Here is a 21,451-nt window from a genome sequence, read left to right on the forward strand (position 1 = left end):
TTCCTTTTTGTGACATTGAGTATTGACATTCATAAGAGTTTTCTTCCTTAGTGTAGCTCTATGATCAAGAGGAAAGATGACAAGACAGCTTGTAGTATTAGCGTATGAGAATGTCTCCAGAAGATTTCAGTGAAGAAGGCCTCTAAAAATACTTCCACATTGCCTACAGGCCTCTTCGTTTTGGTTAAACTGCAGCTGGGTACTTACAGACACTGTAAGGTATCCATATTCCCATATAGCAAATTCATCTTATATTCTTGAGCTTTATGATTCTGTGATTAAGGACAATTTGACAACCTGCTTTGACTAAAAGCATTGCATCTACCTGAGGCATGAGATAAAATAGAAGAAAGCTTCACAGAATCACAGAATCATTAAGGCTGGAAAAGACCTGTAAGATCATCAAGTCCAACCATCAAGTCCAACACCACCATGCCCACTAAACCATGTCCCGCAATGCCACGTCCACACATTCCTTGAACATCTCCAGTGATGGTGACTCCACCACCTCCCTGGGCAGCCTGTTCCAATGCTTCACCACTCTCTCAGTAAAGAAATTTTTCCTAATATCTAGCCTAAACCTCCCCTGGCACAACTTGAGGCCACTTCCTCTTGTCCTGTCACTAGTCACTTGGGAGAAGAGACCAACACCTACCACTCTGCAACCCCCCTTTCAGTTTCCTACTATTCTGTGAGAGTGCCAGTATTGTGCATTCTTCTTTACAGAAGTTACAGGTCTACAGAAATATTGGGTTTTTTTAATCCTGTTCTATGTGTCACAAAATTGTTTTAATTAAATACTGACAAGTATCGTGGTTTAGTCCCAGCCAGCAACTAAACACCACACAGCCGCTTGCTCACTCCCCTTCCTCAGCTGGACAGGAGAGAGAAAATATGACGAAAGGCTCATAGGTCAAGACAAGGACATAGGGATATCACTCACCAGTTACCATCATGGGCAAAACAGACTTGACTTGGGGAAATTAGTTTAATTTTTCACCAATCAAAATCAGAGTAGGATAATGAGAAATAAAAACAAATCTCAAAAACACCTTCCCCCCACCCCTCCCTTCTTCCCGGGCTCAACTTCACTCCCGATTTTCTCTACCTCCTCCCCCTGCGCGGCGCAGGGGGACGGGGAATGGGGGTTGCAGTCAGTTCATCACACGTCGTTCCTGCCGCTCCTTCCTCCTCACACTCTTCCCCTGCTCCAGCGTGGGATCCCTCCCACAAGAGACAGTTCTCCATGAACTTCTCCAACACGAGTTCTTCCCACAGGCTGCAGTTCTTCACGAACTGCTCCAGCATGGGTCCTTTTCACGGGGTGCAGTCCTTCAGGAACAGACTGCTCCAGCATGGGTCCCCCGCGGGTCACACGTCCTGCCAGCAAACCTGCTCCAGCGTGGGCTCCTCTCTCCACGGGTCCACAGGTCTTGCCAGGAGTCTGCTCCAGCGCAGGCTTCCCATGGGGTCACAGCCTCCTTCGGGCATCCGCCTGCTCCGGCGTGGGGTCCTCCATGGGCTGCAGGTGGATATCTGCTCCACCGTGGACCTCCATGGGCTGCAGGGACACAGCCTGCCTCACCGTGGTCTTCACCACGGGCTGCAGGGGAATCTCTGCTCCGGTGCCTGGAGCACCTCCTCCCCCTCCTTCTTCACTGACCTTGGTGTCTGCAGAGTTGTTTCTCTCACATATTCTCACTCCTCTCTTCCCCGGTGCTGCTTCCCAGTTTTTCCCCCCTTCTTAAATATATTATCACAGAGGCACTACCACTGTCGCTGATGGGCTCAGCCTTGGCCAGTGGTGGGTCCGTCTTGGAGCCAGCTGGCATTGGCTCTATCAGGCATAGGGGAAGTTTCTAGCAGCTTCTCACAGAAGCCGCCCCTGTAGCCTGCGCCCCCCCCACCCCGCTACCAAAACATTGCCATGCAAACCCAATACAACAAGAAAGATATTTTAAAATAATATAAAATAAAGATATTTATTGTCAGACCTAATAAATAGATTTTACAATTCTCACAAGAAAATTAAAGCTTCATTTTCAGTAAGGAAGCAATATTTTCTTGGCCTGTTGCCCTCTAAAAGTTACAGTGGCTACCAGGGCACAGCACACTGCAGGGAAGAAAGATTTAGATCTTCCCATGTCCTAGGGCTTTGTATCATGTAATATTCATAATAAGCAATATTTGTATAACTGTATGCATGGAACTTTTGTCCCCAGTGCATTTCAAAGCAGACATATTTTACTCCTTTTCCATTCTGCAGGAGATCTTTACGTTTCCCTGTGATACAAGCCCAGTGCGTTGGATTTCTCATACAATTCTAAAACTTCAGCGAACCATAACTCTAGCCATGCTTTATTAAAATAATACTAATTCTCTAACCGTATGCATTCTAACCATATCTGAAGAAGCTTTAGCAGCCACGTACCAGAAAATATGCAAAAGTCAATACCATTCTTTTAGTTTCTAAACTAGCAAACTGCTCAAAAGCCGTGGTTGTTAATGGTTTACAGCCACATCAGTACCTTCTCATTCACCCCACAGGCATTGCAGGTGATATTCCAAACAATGACACAGATCATGACCTGCAGAAAATTGTTAAATGTGAAGTCAGTCTGCTGTCTCTCTCTCAGACTGGTTTAATTTCCTGCGTTCTCATTAGATTATACTTTTCAGGAAATAACATTTTTGTGGAAACAATCATCTCCCATAGCTGTAGGCAGTATCAATTCACTGTCAATTAAGTGTTTGTTAATTTAACTGGTTACCTCACTCTCACACACACTTAACATGAAATGCTGTCTCACATTTAGGACAGAATGAAGTTTTCAAACAGGAGAACCTTTATAGGTGTATCATCTAATGCTTTGTGGTCAGCAGCCCTGTCCAAAGGGGATCAGTAGGTGGCTGTTCGCTGCTGGCTGTGCTGGGGGGTGGTAAGCCATGAACCTAATTGGGAATGTGAAATCCAAAATAGGCAAGAGGCAAGCAAAGGGCCACCTCTGCTGTCTGCCGTGCCATTTGACAGAGCAGGCACTTGTCTTCCTGTGCTGCTTTACCGTTTGGACATGGACAAGTCTGTGGCCTTTGCTGGTCCCTCAGCAGCACTGGGCTGAAGTGCTTTGGGTGAGATTCCTGCCTCAGTGCCTCTGATTTGGGCTGGCAGAGCTGTCAAGACAGCTGAGCTTTATTCCCCAAAGAAAGCCTTCACATATCAGGAATGTGCACCTAGAAGATAGCTTTGTAGTGGGTCACCTTTCTGCTGTGAAGATGTGAAATCATTGTCTGAGACATGATTTGTTGGATTTCTGTTCCTATGTGCCAGTTATTTTTATAAGTGCATGGCACTTCTAACAGTTACAATTGAAATTTTAAGTTTCTTCTTCTGCTTCCCTATTCTTCTGGCAGAAATTTTGATTGTATGCTAATATGAAGTATTCTGTAATCACTTCAGGAGTAAATCTCCAGCTTTCTTCTCAACGTACAATGATTAATGGACCATTAACGTGATTTACAGATCATACATGTGGTCACCGTTAGTGCAAGGACAGTGACAGGAGTTAATTTCGAGGAGAGCAACTGTATTTTATGATCTGATGCCTTCTTACCCTGCACTGAAATGTCTTGAAGGCTGGCATGCAGGAGTGATTACAAAGGTGTATCCCTTGCTGAGACAATACTACATCCTGTTTCCATGCATACAGTATGCAAATGAAACTCACCAGGCACAGTTTTCTGAAACAGGAGTTTCGCATTCCTGAAGAAAACACAAACCTGACTTCAGTTGTCCTTCTGTGTACCCTAGCTGTAAAATTGCAAGCTAGTAGGTTGGCAAACCAGGCCTGTCAAATCCTGACTATGGGATGACTGGAGCAAGTAGTTCCAGGTTTACCATGGAATGGACAACTATGGGAGGTTGTCATGATGGTTTAAAGCCTCGTTGATGGAGGACCTGATTTAGTGGAAGCATTTGGATAATGAATACACTGAGAGCCCCATGGGGGAGAAGGCAGGTTGAAGCAGTGCACTGCTACAGGCCGTTGAGTGTATGCTTGGCAATGACAGCCCTGCTAGAAGAGAATAGCAATAGTTTGTTGGGTTTTCTTTTTAATTTGTGCAGATTATGGAAGCATTTTTTCAAGTCTAAGTTGAGGTTAAAGCCTTAGATGTGATTTGCATTGAGGTAACTGTCTTTTTTCCCCCTGCTTCTCTGACACGAACACAAAAGTGAATTCTGATGTGCCTCCTTCTCTTTGTACTTGGCACTGTAGGTAAGCTCTAAAACACATAATGGCATAATTAAACCTCACTGTCTGTTTGGGAGTGAACCTGTTCTTTTTATTGCTGGTTTCTGCTCTGTTCCTCTGCTAAGTTGCCAGTTCAGGCCTTAAAATATTGCTTAAATCTCTGAAAAGTGGTGTTTATTTTTAAGAAATCAGAACAGCAGGAGTATTGGTGTGATGGCGTATCTGTGAGCAGCAGACTTAATAGCTCTTTGATTATCTACAAATCCTTTATTTTACAGATGTTTGATATCATACATGGTTTTCCAGTTGAAATAAAATCTTCGCTGTGAAAACAGTTCATTCAACAGCAAAGTCATAGATCTTTGGAGACTCCCTGAGTAAGAGTATCAAAGAAAACAGCTGTCTGATATGAAAAATAAGATCATCCTGAATCTCCTTCAGATACTCCTAACTTTGTTTTTTGTAGAAATGCACCCAAAAATTAAGAGGCTTGGATCAGTATCACTGCTTTTTTTTAATATTATTTCAGATGGCTAAACAGAATTAACATGCTTGCTGCTGGCTATGCAGAAAGAGAGAGGATCAAACAAGAGCAAGGTAATGTGTTGTTATTTTGGTTTCTTCTGTCAGCTCTTATCACAAGTTCATCTGTTCTTTTTTCCCTGCTGTGTATCAGGCGTCATTCTCATCATCTGAAAGCAATTCACATGTGGGTATCACTGTTATTGCTTCAAAGAATTCCTTGTCTCTCAGGGGTTTGATTAGCTCCATCAGATTCTGATCCACAGATACTGGATGATTTCTGAGAAGGCTGCAGAAGGTAGCTAAAAGCAGCAAATGTACTGCCAGTAAGCTCCAGTATGTGGTACCAAGGAGCCTGTGTCCCCTATCAGAAGAAACTTAAGAATCTGCAAACTAAAAAAAATTTTTAAACATTGCATTTGGTGTTTTAATTCACAGGGGGCAGGAACGCATTAAATTGGTCTCAGGAAAAAAACCGTTCTTGTAAAGCCTGTTGACATAGTTGGATTTCCCCTAAAGACTTCAATTTTAAGGCCATTTAATTTTTTGTGATTTCTACTGTTTTTGCTATATTGAGGTGTGTGCTAAAGCCCTGTTGGCATTTCATTTGGAGTTGCAGGTTTACAGCATTTTACGTCTGTTTATTTTTAATGTCTAATATTTCATGCGTTTAAAAAAGTGGCATATATGAAATAATGAGTTGCTTTGCTTTAGTTTGCTGCAGTAGCAATCCTGTGTGCTGACAGCAAAAAGAAAGAGCCAGTCCTCAATTGTGTTGGGGAGGTTGTTAGAGTTGCCAGTGACGTGGATCCACAGAAGTATTCCTATCCAAATAGCTGTTTTGGCAAGCAGCTGGCTTTTGAACCTATGCTCTTTTTTACAGATGTATCTGGCAGCAGGCACCAGAAAATTGCAGTGGTCATGATTACAAAGAATCACAGAATCACTAAGGTTGGAAAAGACCTGTAAGATCATCAAGTCCAACCAAAACCACCACCATGGTTTTTTTGATGATGATCCAGAGCTTATCCAGGTGCCTGTCTGCCTGCTGCCCACTGAGTCAAAACCTACTTTCTAATTCTGTGGCTTTGTAGCCTTCATCAGTAAGGTTCTGTCTTTTGGCCCAAAAAGCTTGTAGCTCAGAGCTGCAGCAGCAATGTATTTAATCTAGTCTTTTCTTTACAAAGACTGTATTTCTAACTGTTTTTCAGGGAGAGTTGTGTTTAAAAGGCTATCTATCACTAGACTTCAAAATTTGCCACATGGTGTCCTCCTTGCCCCCCAAAGTCTGTACCAACCTATGTGACAGCAGCCTTAGCCCTGACCTTCTGGTCTGATACCGTGAGGAGGAAGATGCATATGGTCTGCCTCTCTGCATTGTGTTGCTGCGGTGTTGTTTTCCTGGGAAACACCGTGCAAAAAACCTCCTTTTCCCCAGTGAGAAGCAAGGGTGACTTCGGCAGCCAGGTAGAAACATCATGAGAGCAGGATATTCTGTAGTGGTAGAAGATTAAAAGACAGCATCAGAAAATCATGTCTGCCTTGATTCATACCCTGATTGCCTCACTACAGAGCATCCTAGAGGGATCAGCCTGGGGTCGAAGAGCAGTGGCTTACAGCATAGTGCCATAATTCGGTGGTAGCAGCGTGAGTGGGAAGGTTTTTGGGCAGCCTGTCGTTCTCACACATAACTAGGTTGTACCTGCTGTCGCCTCATTTCTAAATATGTCTTCCAGTAAGGGCAGCTGCTTATCCTGGGAGTGTTGCCCGCACCCTGTTTTAGTCTGGTATGGTTGTTGGCACATCATGTCATTTGTAACAACAAGCCCTGCACATTCACACAGCCCAGGATAGCAGCACCATGGTCGCTGTTCCTCCAGTCATGTTCTTAGTGCCTCACCAGACTTCAAAATCAGTTTGGGAATCTGTACACCTCAGGCAGCACTACAACAACCAGTTTGGAGGGACCTGGATGCCATCTGTCACTGCTTGAAGAGGCTGTGAACAAAGTCTGAATCTTGGAGTCATCTAGGAAATCCTCTGTGTTAGCTTTCAAAGCCAAATTCAAACTTTTATTGATAGCACGTTGGCACTAGAATTACAATAACATGTGGGACAGTAAGGGAAAAGGTGTATGAACATTTATGCTAACACTGTCCAAGTGCACATTAGCAGACATGATACACCTTTCAAAATCCAGATGGACGTGGAGAAATATTTTTGCTACCAAGGAATCACTGAGTAATAAAATAGTAGATGATCCATCTCCTAGACATGAGATCATGTGCATTCAGGCCTCATGTTACCTATTATTAAAATGTCTCCCTAGTGAAGATAATCAGTGAGACCCCACTTACAATGGAAATTATATCCCAGGCACTGACAGAGCTCTTTATTACCGCTCTGATGCCATTCACTCAAATTGATTTATCATATACAGGTAGGTAAAACTATAACCTCTTTGTGTTGCTTAGTTGTGTTTAGTGTGGAAATCAGTATCACATTCCTCCCTCTCTGCCATACAGTGTTTTTATGCCTCTGGTGATTATCCTTGACTCCCAGCACAAGGGCTATTAAACAACTCAGTAGTGTCCCTAATTAGCAGAGACATCAAGTTAGCAAAGTAAAACCTCTCTATCACTTCAAGCATTTTTGCAATTATAAAAACTGTGAAGCTGGAATTTTCTATATTCAGTGACTGTACCAATTATCATCTACATATTTGATTTTACAGAAGGTCTTTTATTTCTGTTCAGTTCAGCCCTTTGCAGCAAAGCTTTATAATACCTCTGAAACAATTCAACAGTAGTTGTCAAACCTGTTTCAATTAAGAGGTGAACGGTTCTGAATCAAAGTGCATAAATATATTTCAGGTGCTTCAGAGATGCACGAATCACCAAATTGTGGGTGTACTGCTGAATAAAATGTCACATTCTGTACAGAACAGTTTTATAAAAATACCATCAATTTTCTATATTAAATGCAATGACTGTTAGCAAGGGACTTCCTTGGATGGAGAAGTTATATACTTTTCAGTCACATAAAATCAGAGAAAAAAATACTTGCTTGTATCAATAGAAAATATTTAATCGGCAAATGGCAGGTCAGCGTTAGTTTATGTATTGTATATGCAGTCTATTGCTCATTCAGAAAGCTTTCAAGATCTGCCCAATGCATTGAGCTTGTCCGTCACTGAATTGGACAAAATCTGCAGAGGGAAATATGGCAACTGTTCGATAGCATTATACACATTTTAGATAGGCTCTAATGAGTCAGTTGCCAAAAGCAGAACATTTTTAAAAATTGGTGGGAGGCTATTTTCATACATTTCATCTGGAAATTGACCCCTGTGACTGCAGAATTTTTCTAGGCAAGCCATAGGTTGCCAACAGAATTCCCTGTCTGAGGTAAGGTGTGCAAGAGTGTGATCATACAGAGTTTTATTGTATGTGGATTTGACAGCAAGAACGTCTTTGTATTTTTAGCCAAAATTGGAACCTGCACTGAGGCTGCTAAATTTTACTTTCAGAATAAACAGTTGAGCTCCAAGTCTGCAGAAATCTCACTAACTGATGCAATTCTGATAGGCCTCTCACCACATATTGTGCCATTAGGCTTTGCTGTAATAGGATAAACATGCTTATATGCCAATATTTTCAGGTGTTTGCAGTTGCTGGAAACAAGTTTTCTTAAAACTAGGAGTGACTTAAAAAAGAGTTTTCTCTGATTTAGTCTTTCATTCACCAAAAATTAATTATTTGTAGAATTCTAGAGACAAATCTTTTTTGAATTTTTTATTTCATAGTCATGAAAACTTTATTTATGCTATTTAGTATATCATTTGAAGAGAATCTCTCATCTATAAGCTTGCAGGAAGCAAATCGAGAGACCCAGAGTTAAAACAGAATTCTTACTGCTTGGAAAAAATAAATAGATAAATAAGGCTGCCCCCACCATTACTGCAATCTAAAAATATACAGCATTTTAGGGACAACTGTTTCAAGATGCTGTCATTTTAAGGTAAGTTTTTGGTTTAAATCTTGAATAAGATTAGGTACAGTAGATCATTAATTATACAATGCAATAATTATCTTGGTAACAAAAATAATCATTAAAACCAAAATTACCTGTTGTGCCAACTTGGATTTTTGGTTTAGATCATTTATGAAGCAACAATCAGGTTTTTTCTCCTCATCTATTAAAGAGAAAGTAGCAAGTCCTGAAGGTCATTGAACACTTTCTAGGCAAAGTGAAAATTGCCTGTGATTAGTCGGTGGATAGTCTGAGCTAAAGCGTCCTTTCGTACAATGATTTACCCAAATACTAGAAGGTAATACAGTCAGAAACAGTGACAACAGAAATGTTTGCTTAAGTCTTACAATGTGTAGAAATGTTAAAGTTATCCATCTTGAGCTGAGTTGGCAGTTAAGTAGTTTTCTTTCGTAGGGAATATTAAGGTCCGCTGTCCATTTAGTTAGATGCTGTTCTGCTTCAAAAATATTTGTGACAGAATAAATATGAATACCCACATGGTACCTTCTTCCACGTGTTTTCCTCTTTGACCAAGCTACCAAACATACAAAATGTGCTTGGCCAAGACTTTATTTCCTGACAAAATGAAGCCTCATATCCCATTAAACTTAGCCCACAACGTCTGGGTCCTTTTTATATTCTCATCCATTTTTTGGAACTCTGTGCTTAAATATCATTGTCATATTTTTACTTACCATAACCCCTTTATGTTCTTGCATGGATAACAGGGCTGCAGCTGTTTCATAAAGCAGATATATGACATAAAGTTCTTCTGTCTTATTTAAATGTAGCTGTTTGTTATTAGAAATTGAATTGAAAAGCTTGGGTAACTGGTAGTGTACAACAGAGAAAATGGGTAGAGAAATAGCATTGATTAGTCACGTGCACAATAACTGCTACTTGCTTGATTTGCCAGTTGGTGTTAATTGCATTTGTTAATGTTATTTGCAGTCTACAAGACTTTTGCAAGTTATATTTTCATCTTTTCTATTAAAAAAATACTTTCGGTATTTTTCAGTCAATATATGTCCAATCATAATTATTTTGATGGTGGTATAAATATTTGAAAATCTGATACTTGTATTAGGAGTATTCTGTATGCACGTTGTATTTATAAGGTGTGTACAAGAGTTAAATTTGTGGCTCTTTTGCAGGCTGTTGTTTAATATCTCTGCAGTGGGGCATTAGACTTACCCCATAATGTTGTGAGTTTTCCCTCTTTAGATTAAAGCAATTCCAAATTACAGCAGTTAACATTTACAGAGTCAGCATTGACTGGTGTTTAACTCTCAGTAATACTAAGGGTGGAGTTTCCAGTTGCTTTTGTGAAAGTGAGTCTCTGAGTATGAAAATGTGTTGGTAGTTTTTCATCTGATCTGTATGTAACTTATAGATTACTGGAGTGAGAGTGATAAGGAGGAAGCTGACACTCCATCGACACCCAAACAAGACAGCCCACCACCCCCATATGACACATACCCACGGCCTCCTTCGGTAAGTCACCTGCAACTGTCTACAGGAATGACTACATAAAGTGTCACTTTTACTTACTCTCCTGCTTAAAAGCATGTGCTTGTGCACTTAAGGGTGCTCTCCAGTGTATTTTTTGAGTCAGTACTTGACTTACTTAAGGCATTTGTTAAGTGACGTGCATTGTAAACTTCAACAGCCATCATTGCTATTTCCACTGGTGCATAGAGAACATGCATTTATAATCCCAACTGCTGTACAAAATGGATTGTTACAGAATTCTTTCTTCCTGTTCTTGATGGTTCATGATGGACCCCTACTCATCCATGCAATCCCTCACTGCCTCCTTATCATCTTCTCTGACAAAATGTTGTTATCTCAGTAACAACACAGACTCTTCTCTAAGGCACAACAGTTGTACTGTGAAGCTTTACAGTAACAAATTGCACTTGAATTTCCACAGAAACGCCAACATAAAAATGTTCTCTCTTATATCCCAAACAGTGATACCACTTCTTCTATTGTTGTGGAAAAGCAGGTTTCTCTATAAATTAGAACAAAAGGGGATTTGTTTTTTATTTTCTTCTTCAAGCAGCTGTTGGTATAAAACCAGAGTATGTACTTCTAACTTATTCTGCACTGGCAATTTTAATTTTCATGTCCATGTACTCAGACAATGTTAACTAAGGTATCTTACTTGAATATAGTTTTTAAAATGCAAAAATTTGGATTGAAAAATTGGGAAAGTCTGAGGAAAGAGAGTGTTCATGATGCTTAATTTGAAGGCAATACTTTATCTTCCAAAATCATAGATCTTTGAATTGCACTGAAGCACTGCAAAGATGATGCCAAAGACATTTTTAGCAAGATAGGATGACTACAGGCATTTGGATGGCATTTTTAATGGACCAGGCACATCTCTTCTGTGTCTTCCATAGTGCCATATTCTGCAAAGTTTTCTGCAAATAATTGTGTTGGCTTATTTTATAGACTAAGGGACATAATAAGGTTACTTATTACTTAGTCAAGTATCAGTATTTGGCCCACAGGTGTGACGCATAGATGTGTGCATGCCTTAAAGTTAGGATCAGGGCAGTTAATCAAGTAAGTTTGTGCTTTCGTTACTAAACTGGGTGCCATCAGTGACAATGAAAAGCACATGATTATTACTAGCAGTAGGTCTCGGTCTACACTGATCTGAAGATTGCTCCATTGCTGACATTGTAGATGAGCTGCGCAAGCCCTTATGTGGAGCCAAAACACAGCCGACTCTCATCTACAGAGACCTCCCAGTCGCAGTCGTCGCACGAGGAGTTTCGCCCGGAGGCGGCGGGGAGCGCCACCGACTCGCCAGTGCGCAAGACTGCGAGCCAGCGGCGCTCCTGGCAGGACCTCATAGAGACACCGCTGACGAGCTCAGGACTCCACTACCTGCAGACACTGCCACTGGAGGACTCTGTGTTCTCCGAGGCGGCTGTGGTCTCCCCTGAGCACCGGCGGCAGTCGACCTTGCCCACCCAGAAGTGCCACCTGCAAGACCACTACGGGCCCTTCCCTCTTGTGGAGGGTGAGCGGATGCAAGTGCTGAATGGGAATGGGGGAAAGCCCCGAAGTTTCACTCTGCCTCGGGATAGCGGCTTCAACCACTGCTGCCAGAGCCTTTCAGTCGGTGCGGCCGATCACCACGAAGAAGCGCAGCAGAAGGAGGTGGAGGAGGAGGAGGAGGAAGAGGAAGGCAAAGCAGCAGAAGAAAACCAGGAAGATAAAAGTGAGTATGGGATATTTCTCTGGCTTTTAAAGAGTCTTATTCATGTAACATAGAGGTTGTTTTTCCTTTTTCCTATCAAAAAACCCCAACAGCCTTTCAACATCCCCTATGTTTTACCAGGTCCCCCTTGTCGCACACCTCTTTGATCTGCCTTATGTATGAGGCTTAATAATCAGACAGAGTGCTGCATGACCTCTCATGATCACCAGATACATCACTGTAGGCTGGTCAACAATCACCTCCTACTAGTAATTCTTAGTTATAAATGGATTTTGCTTCCATGCTTTCTTCACGCTTCCACTTGTACAGTATCTTCCCCCCCTAACACGTGTATGTCTCAGGACATACTTGTAAGATTTCGAGCCAACCCCATCTGGGTTGTAAAAAACACTTGGTAAATCCTGGAGTGCAGGTTCAGGCTGTGATTATGTAGTATCCAGGTGGGCAGGTCATAAGACAGCCCAGAAGCTGCAAGAAGTTGAAAAAGGGTGTGTATTTTCCCCAGTTCCACACCTTGTGATTTATAGAGAGAGAAGTTCAAAAAACATTTCAAACAAACAAAAAAATGAATAGAGAACAACTGTGTGACCAGCGGGGGTTAAAAAAATCATAATGCTGAGTAACTGTCTCTTATGTGGCACATTAACTCCACAGATTTTAGTGCTACTTGTCAAAAATAATCCAAATAAACAGGGATTGGAGAAGGTCCCTGCTCCTCCTGAATATGTAAACACATTTCTGTGTCTGTTTCATGCTGTCCTTCACTGTCATTTATGGAGCTTCTCAGCGTGTGTTGCTAGCAAAGTTGAGTTCACACCCAAGTTGTAGGGTCAGTTAACGAAGCCTGCATCCATGAATTGTGGGGTTATGCTGCAATTAAGTTACCTGTAGTGCCAAGGAAGGCAGGATGACCCCTGAGGCTATGAAAGGGTCTGTGATGTCTGGTTCCTTCAAATGCAATTTTTTCACTGCAGTAAAGGAGTACAAAAATGGTAAAGAGATAGGAAAGGGTAGTGAAAGCTTTGGCTAATTAACTACCTACCTAAGTTACTTCATTAAGGTTAGCAACTTTGTTGAACATTAAAATTCATGTGGATGTTATTTAGTCTACTTGGGAGACATCAACAGTTTTCCATTGCCCTTATGCTTTAGTCAATAGGTTCTAAACATCTCAAATTCTTGCCTTTGAAAAAACAGTGATTTCTTTTGCAGATACTAAATTTGATGCCATTAAAAGTTAAAAAAGGCACGATTTCAGTTGTGTTCATGCATGACACCTTCCAAAAAAAACATTTATTAGGGTAGTATTAGACTGACTGTGAAATGAAGCTGTCTAATTAACAGGGTTAAATTTCGTCAACCATGCAGAATGTTTTATCCTATTTTTAGCCTTCAAGTTTGGTTTTCAAATGTGTTTTTATTGATAGCAATAAAAAAATATTTTTAAAAAAATTCCTCACAGTCAATGAAAAGGGTCAAGGAGACTTCCCACGGGAGCTCCTGTGCTGTTTGGGCATTACTCAGAGATATTGTTGCAGGGCCCAAGTTGATAGGTGTTTTAAATCTCAGTTTTAAGGCTTTTGGGTTCCTGGTTGTAACATTTTATAGTGTACAATACTAATAAAGGGCTAGTGCTTGATTTAACGGGCCAGAACTTGGGCTCTTCTCCATCTTTCTATACCAATTTCAAAAAGGGAGAAAAAAGTTTACTTTTTGAAGTGGTTTCCCTGTATACACATACTTTTATTTTAGTTTGGGTGAGGAAGTTTTCTTGCTTGAAGCTTTAACAGGATATTGGTTTTGAAACATTAATGACCAGCTAGACAAGTAAAGTGCTCGTAGTGAATTATTGACCATGAAAATATAAAACCAGAAAGAAAATACTGTTTAGTCTGTTGAAGTGTTTAAGTGTTGAATTGCTTGTTGCTATGGCTGCAGTGTTCTCTTTGCAATGCTGTCTTGTTCCAGTACCCTTACCAGTAAAAGACAGGAGGGATTTCATGCAAGTGGTGTTCTTGAGTGCAAAATCCCAGTTTCTGAGCTGAGAGATTTACTTATAACTGCTAAGTCTGCTAACAGGATGGGTGTCCTTGTGCATCCTACATCATTGCCCCCTTCACCCCCATTGCTCTGGGAAAACGAAACATTGCAACTGGCTGGAGAAAGGGAATCCTCTCCCTTTTAGAAATGTTTTAACCTCACCTTGAACCTTCCCTGACGTGGTATCAGATGAACCTTTTACATGTATTTTTTTGCCTTACACATTTGTGATCCCGACATAGTTCTGAGCTCTTGGATGATTATATGTGTTCTTGTATGTACATGTATGTGTTTTAAAGCTTAATCCTTTCTATTGCTTTTTGTGCGGGACTGGGAATGCAGCTCCTTTGCAGGTGTTGCTGTACAAGTCAAATGTCATTGCCAAAAGTTTGTTTTCTTAGCTTTTTGTTTTTACATTCACACTTTTAAAACCTCCTGAGTTTAAATCAAATAGTAAAATGCAGTCCTGTTTCTTCCAACTTCTTTTGCAGAATTGTTTTCAAATAACCACACCACAGATTAGGAGCTCCATGCTTTTTTTCAGATGCTGTCCTCAGCTGCTACAATTTAACATAGTTCTGTTGACTTTCTACTAAAGCTACACTGATTCGCAACAACTAAGAATCTGCTCTGTGTTAATCACTACTTTATGCCTTAAATAGATATTGCAGGATTTTACTGACACTGCAAATAGTTCTGTGTATCAGCATTGCTGTAATGCCTAGATATATCATGGTAAACTGAAAATATGGTTGCCCTTTCCTATGTTTATTCGTTAGGATCTAACTTCGTTGTGTGTTCAGTTGCTTCTTTTTGTCTTGTTATATCACATTAACATTGCACCACTTATCTTTAATGGATTGTTTTATTTCCCTAATTAAAATGACTTTTGTGTAAATCATTTTGATGTCCCATATTGACACCGTCCTGTAATGGTCTCTTGCTTTGTAATTGAAGAGGATTTTCTTGTGGGATATTTGTGTTTGTTCATGTGTTTGCTCCTGAGGCTATGAAAATGGCAAACAACATTCAGACCTGTGGCACCAAACATCCCTCTTGCTGTATTGTTCAGAGGCAGCCTGCACAGGGAGAGCAGGTCAATGGCTATAGCACAGCGCGTTGCATTTCTGTGATTCAGTTGTGAAGGACAAGCTGGGCCTTTTTAGGTTTGTCTTCTGCTAGTGGGAGGTAATAGAAGGAGACAGCTGTGCAGCATGGCACTGTCACCCCCTTCCCCTCCAGCCCCACCACTGTCTGCACTCTCTGTGTTTCGGCAGATTTCACCATAATGTTAAAGAACGCTTCTAGGATCCTCTTGGGAGACTATTTCTGTATTTTGTCCCAAGAAAGCTTGCTTCATTTTTTGCTTTATTTTTGGGGAGTATTTTTGGTGGTGGTTCCTTCATTTTCAAAGAATTCTTTGGTTTGTGGGAAAGTAACAGGAATGACTAAAGGTTCACCATTTAAAGAGAAGCAGACACTAGCTCTCTACAGAGTGTAACTGGCTGTAGATCCCACCGACTTAGCCACAGAAAATCCTGCACCTTTTTTTTCCATGCTCTCTGAAAAAGTCTTTGGAGAGCTGTAGCATCTGTGGGAGTCTCTGGTGCTGTCACCTGCCCAGACAGTTCTGGGGCAGGAGCTCTGCTGCTGGCTCCATGTGCTGCAGGGCTGGCCAGAGCAGTATTGGCACACCTTCCAGGGAACTCACATCTGGGACCTGCAACAGTGTGCAAGGGAGCTTTCCACTGTGCAGGCTCTGTAAGATTTGTTCGGGAATATGGATAGAAAAGCATTGATGTCTATGTTTAAGTTTGAAAAGGTATTTGGAGCAGGAAGAAATCACTTAGACTGCCTTCCCACTATTAAACCTCATTTCCTTCTGCATCATTGCTCACCTCTTCATTCTCTTGCTTCTGCAAATTTTCTGTCCTTTTCCTGCACTCTAAGTACTGTCATTCCTGCTGACATGATTTTTAGGATTTTTTTTGTTGCTACCCGTTATCATAATTTTGGACTATCTTCTGTATAGGGTGGACAACTATAACAAAGGCTTAAATAGATTTCAATAAATCAGTGGCTCTCCTTTTGGGGCAATTGAAGGGTGAGGGCCATTTGTTTGCTGCATTGATTTCCCCCCCCTAGAGCATTTACAAGATGCAACAATCTTCCGTGTGTGACTTGTGTCGCCTTGCAAGGTTTAAGCCTGGGCTCACTCACACGTATTCCTTGGCATTTTGCTCTGTTACTGTAAGCCCTTGTTCAGGTTTGCAACAACTTCCAGCACCCCATGCTTAGTCCCACACAGTCTAGTGAGTGCTGTCCCAGAGGAACACAATAGCCTCTGCTCCAATCTCTGAAACTTGGCTTTTTACCTTAAACCACTGAAGACACTTGCCAAAGGCCAGAGCAGGAGCTGTTGCTGGCATTTTGCAGCTCAGAGAGAGACGTCCAGACCCTGGAAGGGATTTCAGGAAAGCTCCCCTTGATGTCAGCAAGAGCTAGTCACTGAAAGAGATGTCAAATGTCTGCTTGTGCTGAGGTACCAAGCCTGAGACTTTTTTCCTTTTTTGCCCAGTAAAAAAATTAGGAACCAGCAAGAGAATAATAAGAGAAACGGAGAGCAGTTTCTCCCACCCCACCTACTAGTCACAGAAATGAAACTCAAGGTGGCAGTGCTTTTACAAAATAGGGCAGATGGGTTTAAGGAGTCCTATGACCAGCAACAAGTAGAGTTTCACACACTGCCCAAGAGAGAGATATATATATATATATCTGTGGGACATCCTAGGTAGCATTTGACTTCAAGAAGGAGTTTGCACTAGTAAAAAATATACTCTGAATAAGGTCAGGTATTTCAGATTCTGAAATACAGGTACAGGGAGGCTTGCCTCCTTTTAATGAGAGGACTGTACTGTGCAGTGCAAATGGTATCTCTCAGAGAGATCAATGTTTGCTAATTAAACACTACATTATGAAGTGGTACCCTGTGTACCACTTCTAGGATTTGCTCCTCTGCCTTTTGGATAGGGTGTCTTTTCACTTTGGCGGGGTTTAGGCGACAGTGAAACGTGGGAGTCAGGACAAATAATGCATAAAGCCTGGATTGCGCACACTGGAGTTGATGGGGATGTGTGCCTGAAATTAATAGGGCAGTTTGCTTTTCTGACAGCCTCTTTCCATTTTAGAGAGGATACCATTAGTGGTGTCCTGTCATCTGACCACCTAGTTAGTTTTATCTGCACCAAGAGGCAACGGAGAGACCATTAAGATACCGTATCTTCCCCTCTGGAATTATTCAGGTTAGTAAAGGTGTGCATGCGTCTTAAATAAGCGGAGCTATGAGAAATGACAGGTAATATTTCACATTAGAAATATTCCTTATGAGGCTGGCAAGTAGCAGCACCCTCTGGGACACTAAGGAGGATGTTATTCTAACTTACTACATCCACTATCATTCCTGCACAAACCAAAACATTTGCCAGGGTTGGGGTTTTTTTTTGCTTCACATCCTTCTGGGCGGCATAGCCTGTGCATGCTCAGACACTGAAGTAGACTAATGAAATGGCTCCTTTTTCTGAGCTTTGTTTTTGTGATCTGATTTTTGATTTCTAATTCCCATTTGAGTCTTCCCGTGGCACCTGACTGGGCATTTCCACTCCTGTGGACTGAGGACCATCAGCGTTTTGTGCCCTGTCTGCTGGGAGGAGGCCTCCCTCCCTCCCACTGCCTCCGAGATGCTAGCTTTACTGTTAACTCAGAATAAGCTTGCCGGAAAATACTGCCTAGTTATGTTCAAAAATATGATCTTAAGCTTGTTTGTTTATAGTGTAAATGGCTAGCCCACACTGCTTTGGTATGGATGGTTTATATGTTTACAAAGAAACTTTCATCAGTGGCTCACAGTGTCAGGGAGGAAGGAAACACGGAAAAGCAGGACAAGACAGGGGCTCCTGTATAACCTGGTCTGCTCTTTAAAGCAAATGCTTTATGTACAAAATGTCTGGTGGAATGGCATGTCTTCACATACTCTATTCTTTTTTTAACTAAAACATTTAGTGCTTCATTTGTCATAAGATCCAGCGAGATCCTATGAGAGCTGTTATACTTGAAAATGAATGGGTGGGGGGACAGCATCATTGATAATCTAGGTTATATGTCAGGCTAAGCTTTTTTATCCCTGTTAAATTTTAAGATACATGTTTTTCTGAATAGGAATTTCTATAAGCTCCCAGAAGCAACTGCATATTTGGGAAAATTGTCATCCCAAATAAGAGTTGCTTAATTATCTTCTAGCTGCCATATATGTGTGTATGTTCAGCTATGTGTATAAAAATGTGGTTTAGACTATTTATTATATTAAAAAATATATTGATATGAAGACTAACTTGGATAAACAAGTAATAGGAGTAGGTATCTTTCTTTCCGAGCATGTGCTTTAATTCAAAATTTAAACTTTATAAAATAAAGCTTTTCCAATTCTCATATGTAAAGGAAACTCCATTATAGAAGTGTGTTCATATTGTAAATAAAAATGATGGGATACGAAACCTCTGTATTCTGATTTTAAATTTCGGTTTGAGGGGAATAAATTGCCTATGGTGTTTGAAACCCAAATATTGAATCATTTACTGAATAGCAATTCAGAAATCAATATGGGCTGTCAACAAAAATAAAAGTAACTTAATTTTATGCCTGTTAGTGTTTTTACATATGAATGCATTTTACCCACAAATATGCCGCTGCCACGTCTTAAATTTTAATTGATTTCATTGCCCATGCTGCTAAAAATGCAAAGAAGAGGTGAATTCCTACTCCTGTTGTGGTTTTAATAGCTTTGGGTGTCATTGCCAACACAGGTCATCTGCTTTTGCCTGAAATATATGGATTGAATGGTCTTTTTACAAGCAAAAGACATGCACAAGAGAATTTCTTACATGGCCGTTCTTATAAATTACTTTTCTTGCAAAGTATCCTCAATTCTATAACTAAGTTGGTGGCTGTCAACAGAGCCGTGCTACCAGACACCTTCCAGTTAGATGGTGGAGCAAGGAGTCTATGGATATGAGAATATATTTCTGTTTTTTTCTATGATGTTCTGCATTAATTCTCTTGCTAATTGTTATGTAACCAGTCTGGTTTGCCTTTAGTTTTTCCATTTCTTGTAAGCAAGCTCTGTCCCTGCTGCTGCCCTGTCTGAGTCTGGCTGCAGAGATGCTGTCCTTGGGAAAAGACAACTCCTAAGTGGCAGACAACTTCACAAGCGATACAGGGAAGACAGTCCAAGCCCTCTAGGGTTCTGTTTACCGTACTGAAGGATATGTGATTGCTTCCCAGCTTGTTGGCCTGATATGTCTCAATAGCAATATAAAAAAGCCTTTTCTGTGCTTCCTGATTCCACCCCCTCAATTCCAAATGTGCTTTCATTCGGAACTGTAATATAGGCATATTTCCTAAACAAGGATATGTAGCTGTTTTGAAATTATTTTGTGTACAAAAAGGAAAATCAAAAAGGAAAAAATTTTTTTAAATTAACATATAGTATCCCAATAAAAAGAGGGGTTTCCTGTCCCAAAATTTACACTCATGTTCATTATAATTTCAAACATGAAAAACATACATTGGTTTTAATCATTTACATATATTGTCTCACTGAAACTCACTGAAAATTGTTTTAAAGACACTTGCAGGTTTGACTACTGCACAATACATGAGGGAAGGTATTTAGCCTAATCTGAAATTTTCTAAATGCAAAGGAAACAGACACCTACAATGAAAAAAGTTAACCACCTATTGTGTGCATGAGAATGTTCTTTCTAAATGTATAATTTTAAAATTTTTAGCTTCTTTCAAAGATAAAAAAAAAACAAAACAAACCAAACCCTTTCTATAATCAATTATAATTAAATCAGAAGAATATGACATGGTACCAGTAGGACTGGGAGAACAGAGGAGGACTAAAATCTTTTCAGGCTATATTTATTACATCTCCAGGTGGTACCATCTGCTGTCTGTGGCTCTCAAGTTCTTTCAAGGCAACTGTTAAAACATAGGCAGGGATGAACTTGAGTCAGTAGTGCTTGGAAGGACATGGGAGGGATGTAGTTTTATTAAACTACTACCATGCTGAACTTCTGTAGTGTTACCATGTAAGCATGCATTCCTGTTTAATTACTGTTCATTGTGGGAAGCAGGATGAGATATTCAAGCTCTCAGTGTGAACAGTTAGCATCCTGCTAGAATTTTTTTTGTTGGACAGGAGAGTCTGGAAAAGCCAAATTTGTTACAAGACAGTTTTTTGTTTGGTTTAATCTATTTTTAAAAAAGAAGTCCTTGGAGTTCTTGGATTTAAGATGAAGATTGTCATGGAGGCCTATGAAATAAATGTTGCAGGGCAGTTTTTGTGACTTTTCCTAGCATCCCAGCCTGGCCTTTGGCTGACCTTCCTTTCCTTTTAGCCACCAGCTGCTGCTCCAGAGGGTCGCAGATCTCGTGTAGGTCGTTTGTCCAACCTACCAGCTCTATGCAACTTCCTTGGATACTCTCTGACAGCTAAAATGGCATTACATGCTTACATTTTGGCATCTTAATCTCCTTCCTTGTTTCCTAAACCTTTCCACTGCAGGAAGGCAGCATATGTAGGCTAAAATCTTGGCCCCTCCAAAGGCTCTGGTGAAGCCTTAAGTGTGCTGTGCATGTCTTGGAGCCAGTGAGCTGGAAGTGAATTTGAAGGTTATCCAGTATAGCTCTGCCCCCTAAATCTGGAGCTGCTATACTACCGAATCTGTCCTTAAACGCCCCCAGGGGTGGGCATTCCTCATTCCCTTCTGACAGTGCTTTTCCTCTTTGCTCTATTGGAAAGGAATTTTTTTTTTTTTTTCTCTTAATGGATACTGAATCGTTCCCTCTGCAATTTAAGCCTAGCATTTCCTTTCCATTATGGCACAGAAAACAAAACTGCTTCATTACAGCAGCTCTTTTTTCAAGCTGAAAGGTTGTTATGAAGGTTGATTTAGTTTTTCTCACAGATAGTGTTTTCTAGGCTTCTGACCACTCTTCCTGAGCTTCCCTGGGTTTTCCAGCTACCTCACACCTCTTCTGGGACGCCGGTGTCCAAGCTGGGTGCAGCGCACCTGGCTGAGACCAGGAAGTTGGCTTCGTCCTGGGTGTTTCATGGACTGTACTATGATAAGTATCTGTTCTGCAATCATACTGTACTTCACATTTCAGTTCGTGCTGTACAGTATCCCAGATACTTTTCTGCTTAATGATTATTTTCTAATCGTAGTTGAGCTCATTATTCCTGCACCTCTCACATATCCACGTTAAGTAGCTCATGTTAATAAAAACCTCAGGTGGTTTAAGATGT

At 40.9% G+C, this 21,451-nt stretch overlaps 1 protein-coding gene across 4 annotated transcripts in view; it reads left to right on the top strand.

Annotated features, from left to right (window-relative positions):
• The window catches only part of CNKSR2 (connector enhancer of kinase suppressor of Ras 2), a 217,930-nt gene that overhangs the window by 166,715 nt on the left and 29,764 nt on the right, over positions 1-21,451 (top strand). For all 4 annotated transcript variants that reach the window (XM_059824755.1, XM_059824762.1, XM_059824768.1 and 1 more), the window contains 3 exons: positions 4,780-4,847; positions 10,198-10,298; positions 11,502-12,042. In XM_059824755.1, the coding sequence (XP_059680738.1) occupies positions 4,780-4,847; positions 10,198-10,298; positions 11,502-12,042 (710 nt within the window). The remainder of the gene's footprint in view (positions 1-4,779; positions 4,848-10,197; positions 10,299-11,501; positions 12,043-21,451) is intronic.

This window comes from Gavia stellata, chromosome 1 (assembly GCF_030936135.1).
Source record: "Gavia stellata isolate bGavSte3 chromosome 1, bGavSte3.hap2, whole genome shotgun sequence".
NCBI lineage: Eukaryota > Metazoa > Chordata > Aves > Gaviiformes > Gaviidae > Gavia > Gavia stellata.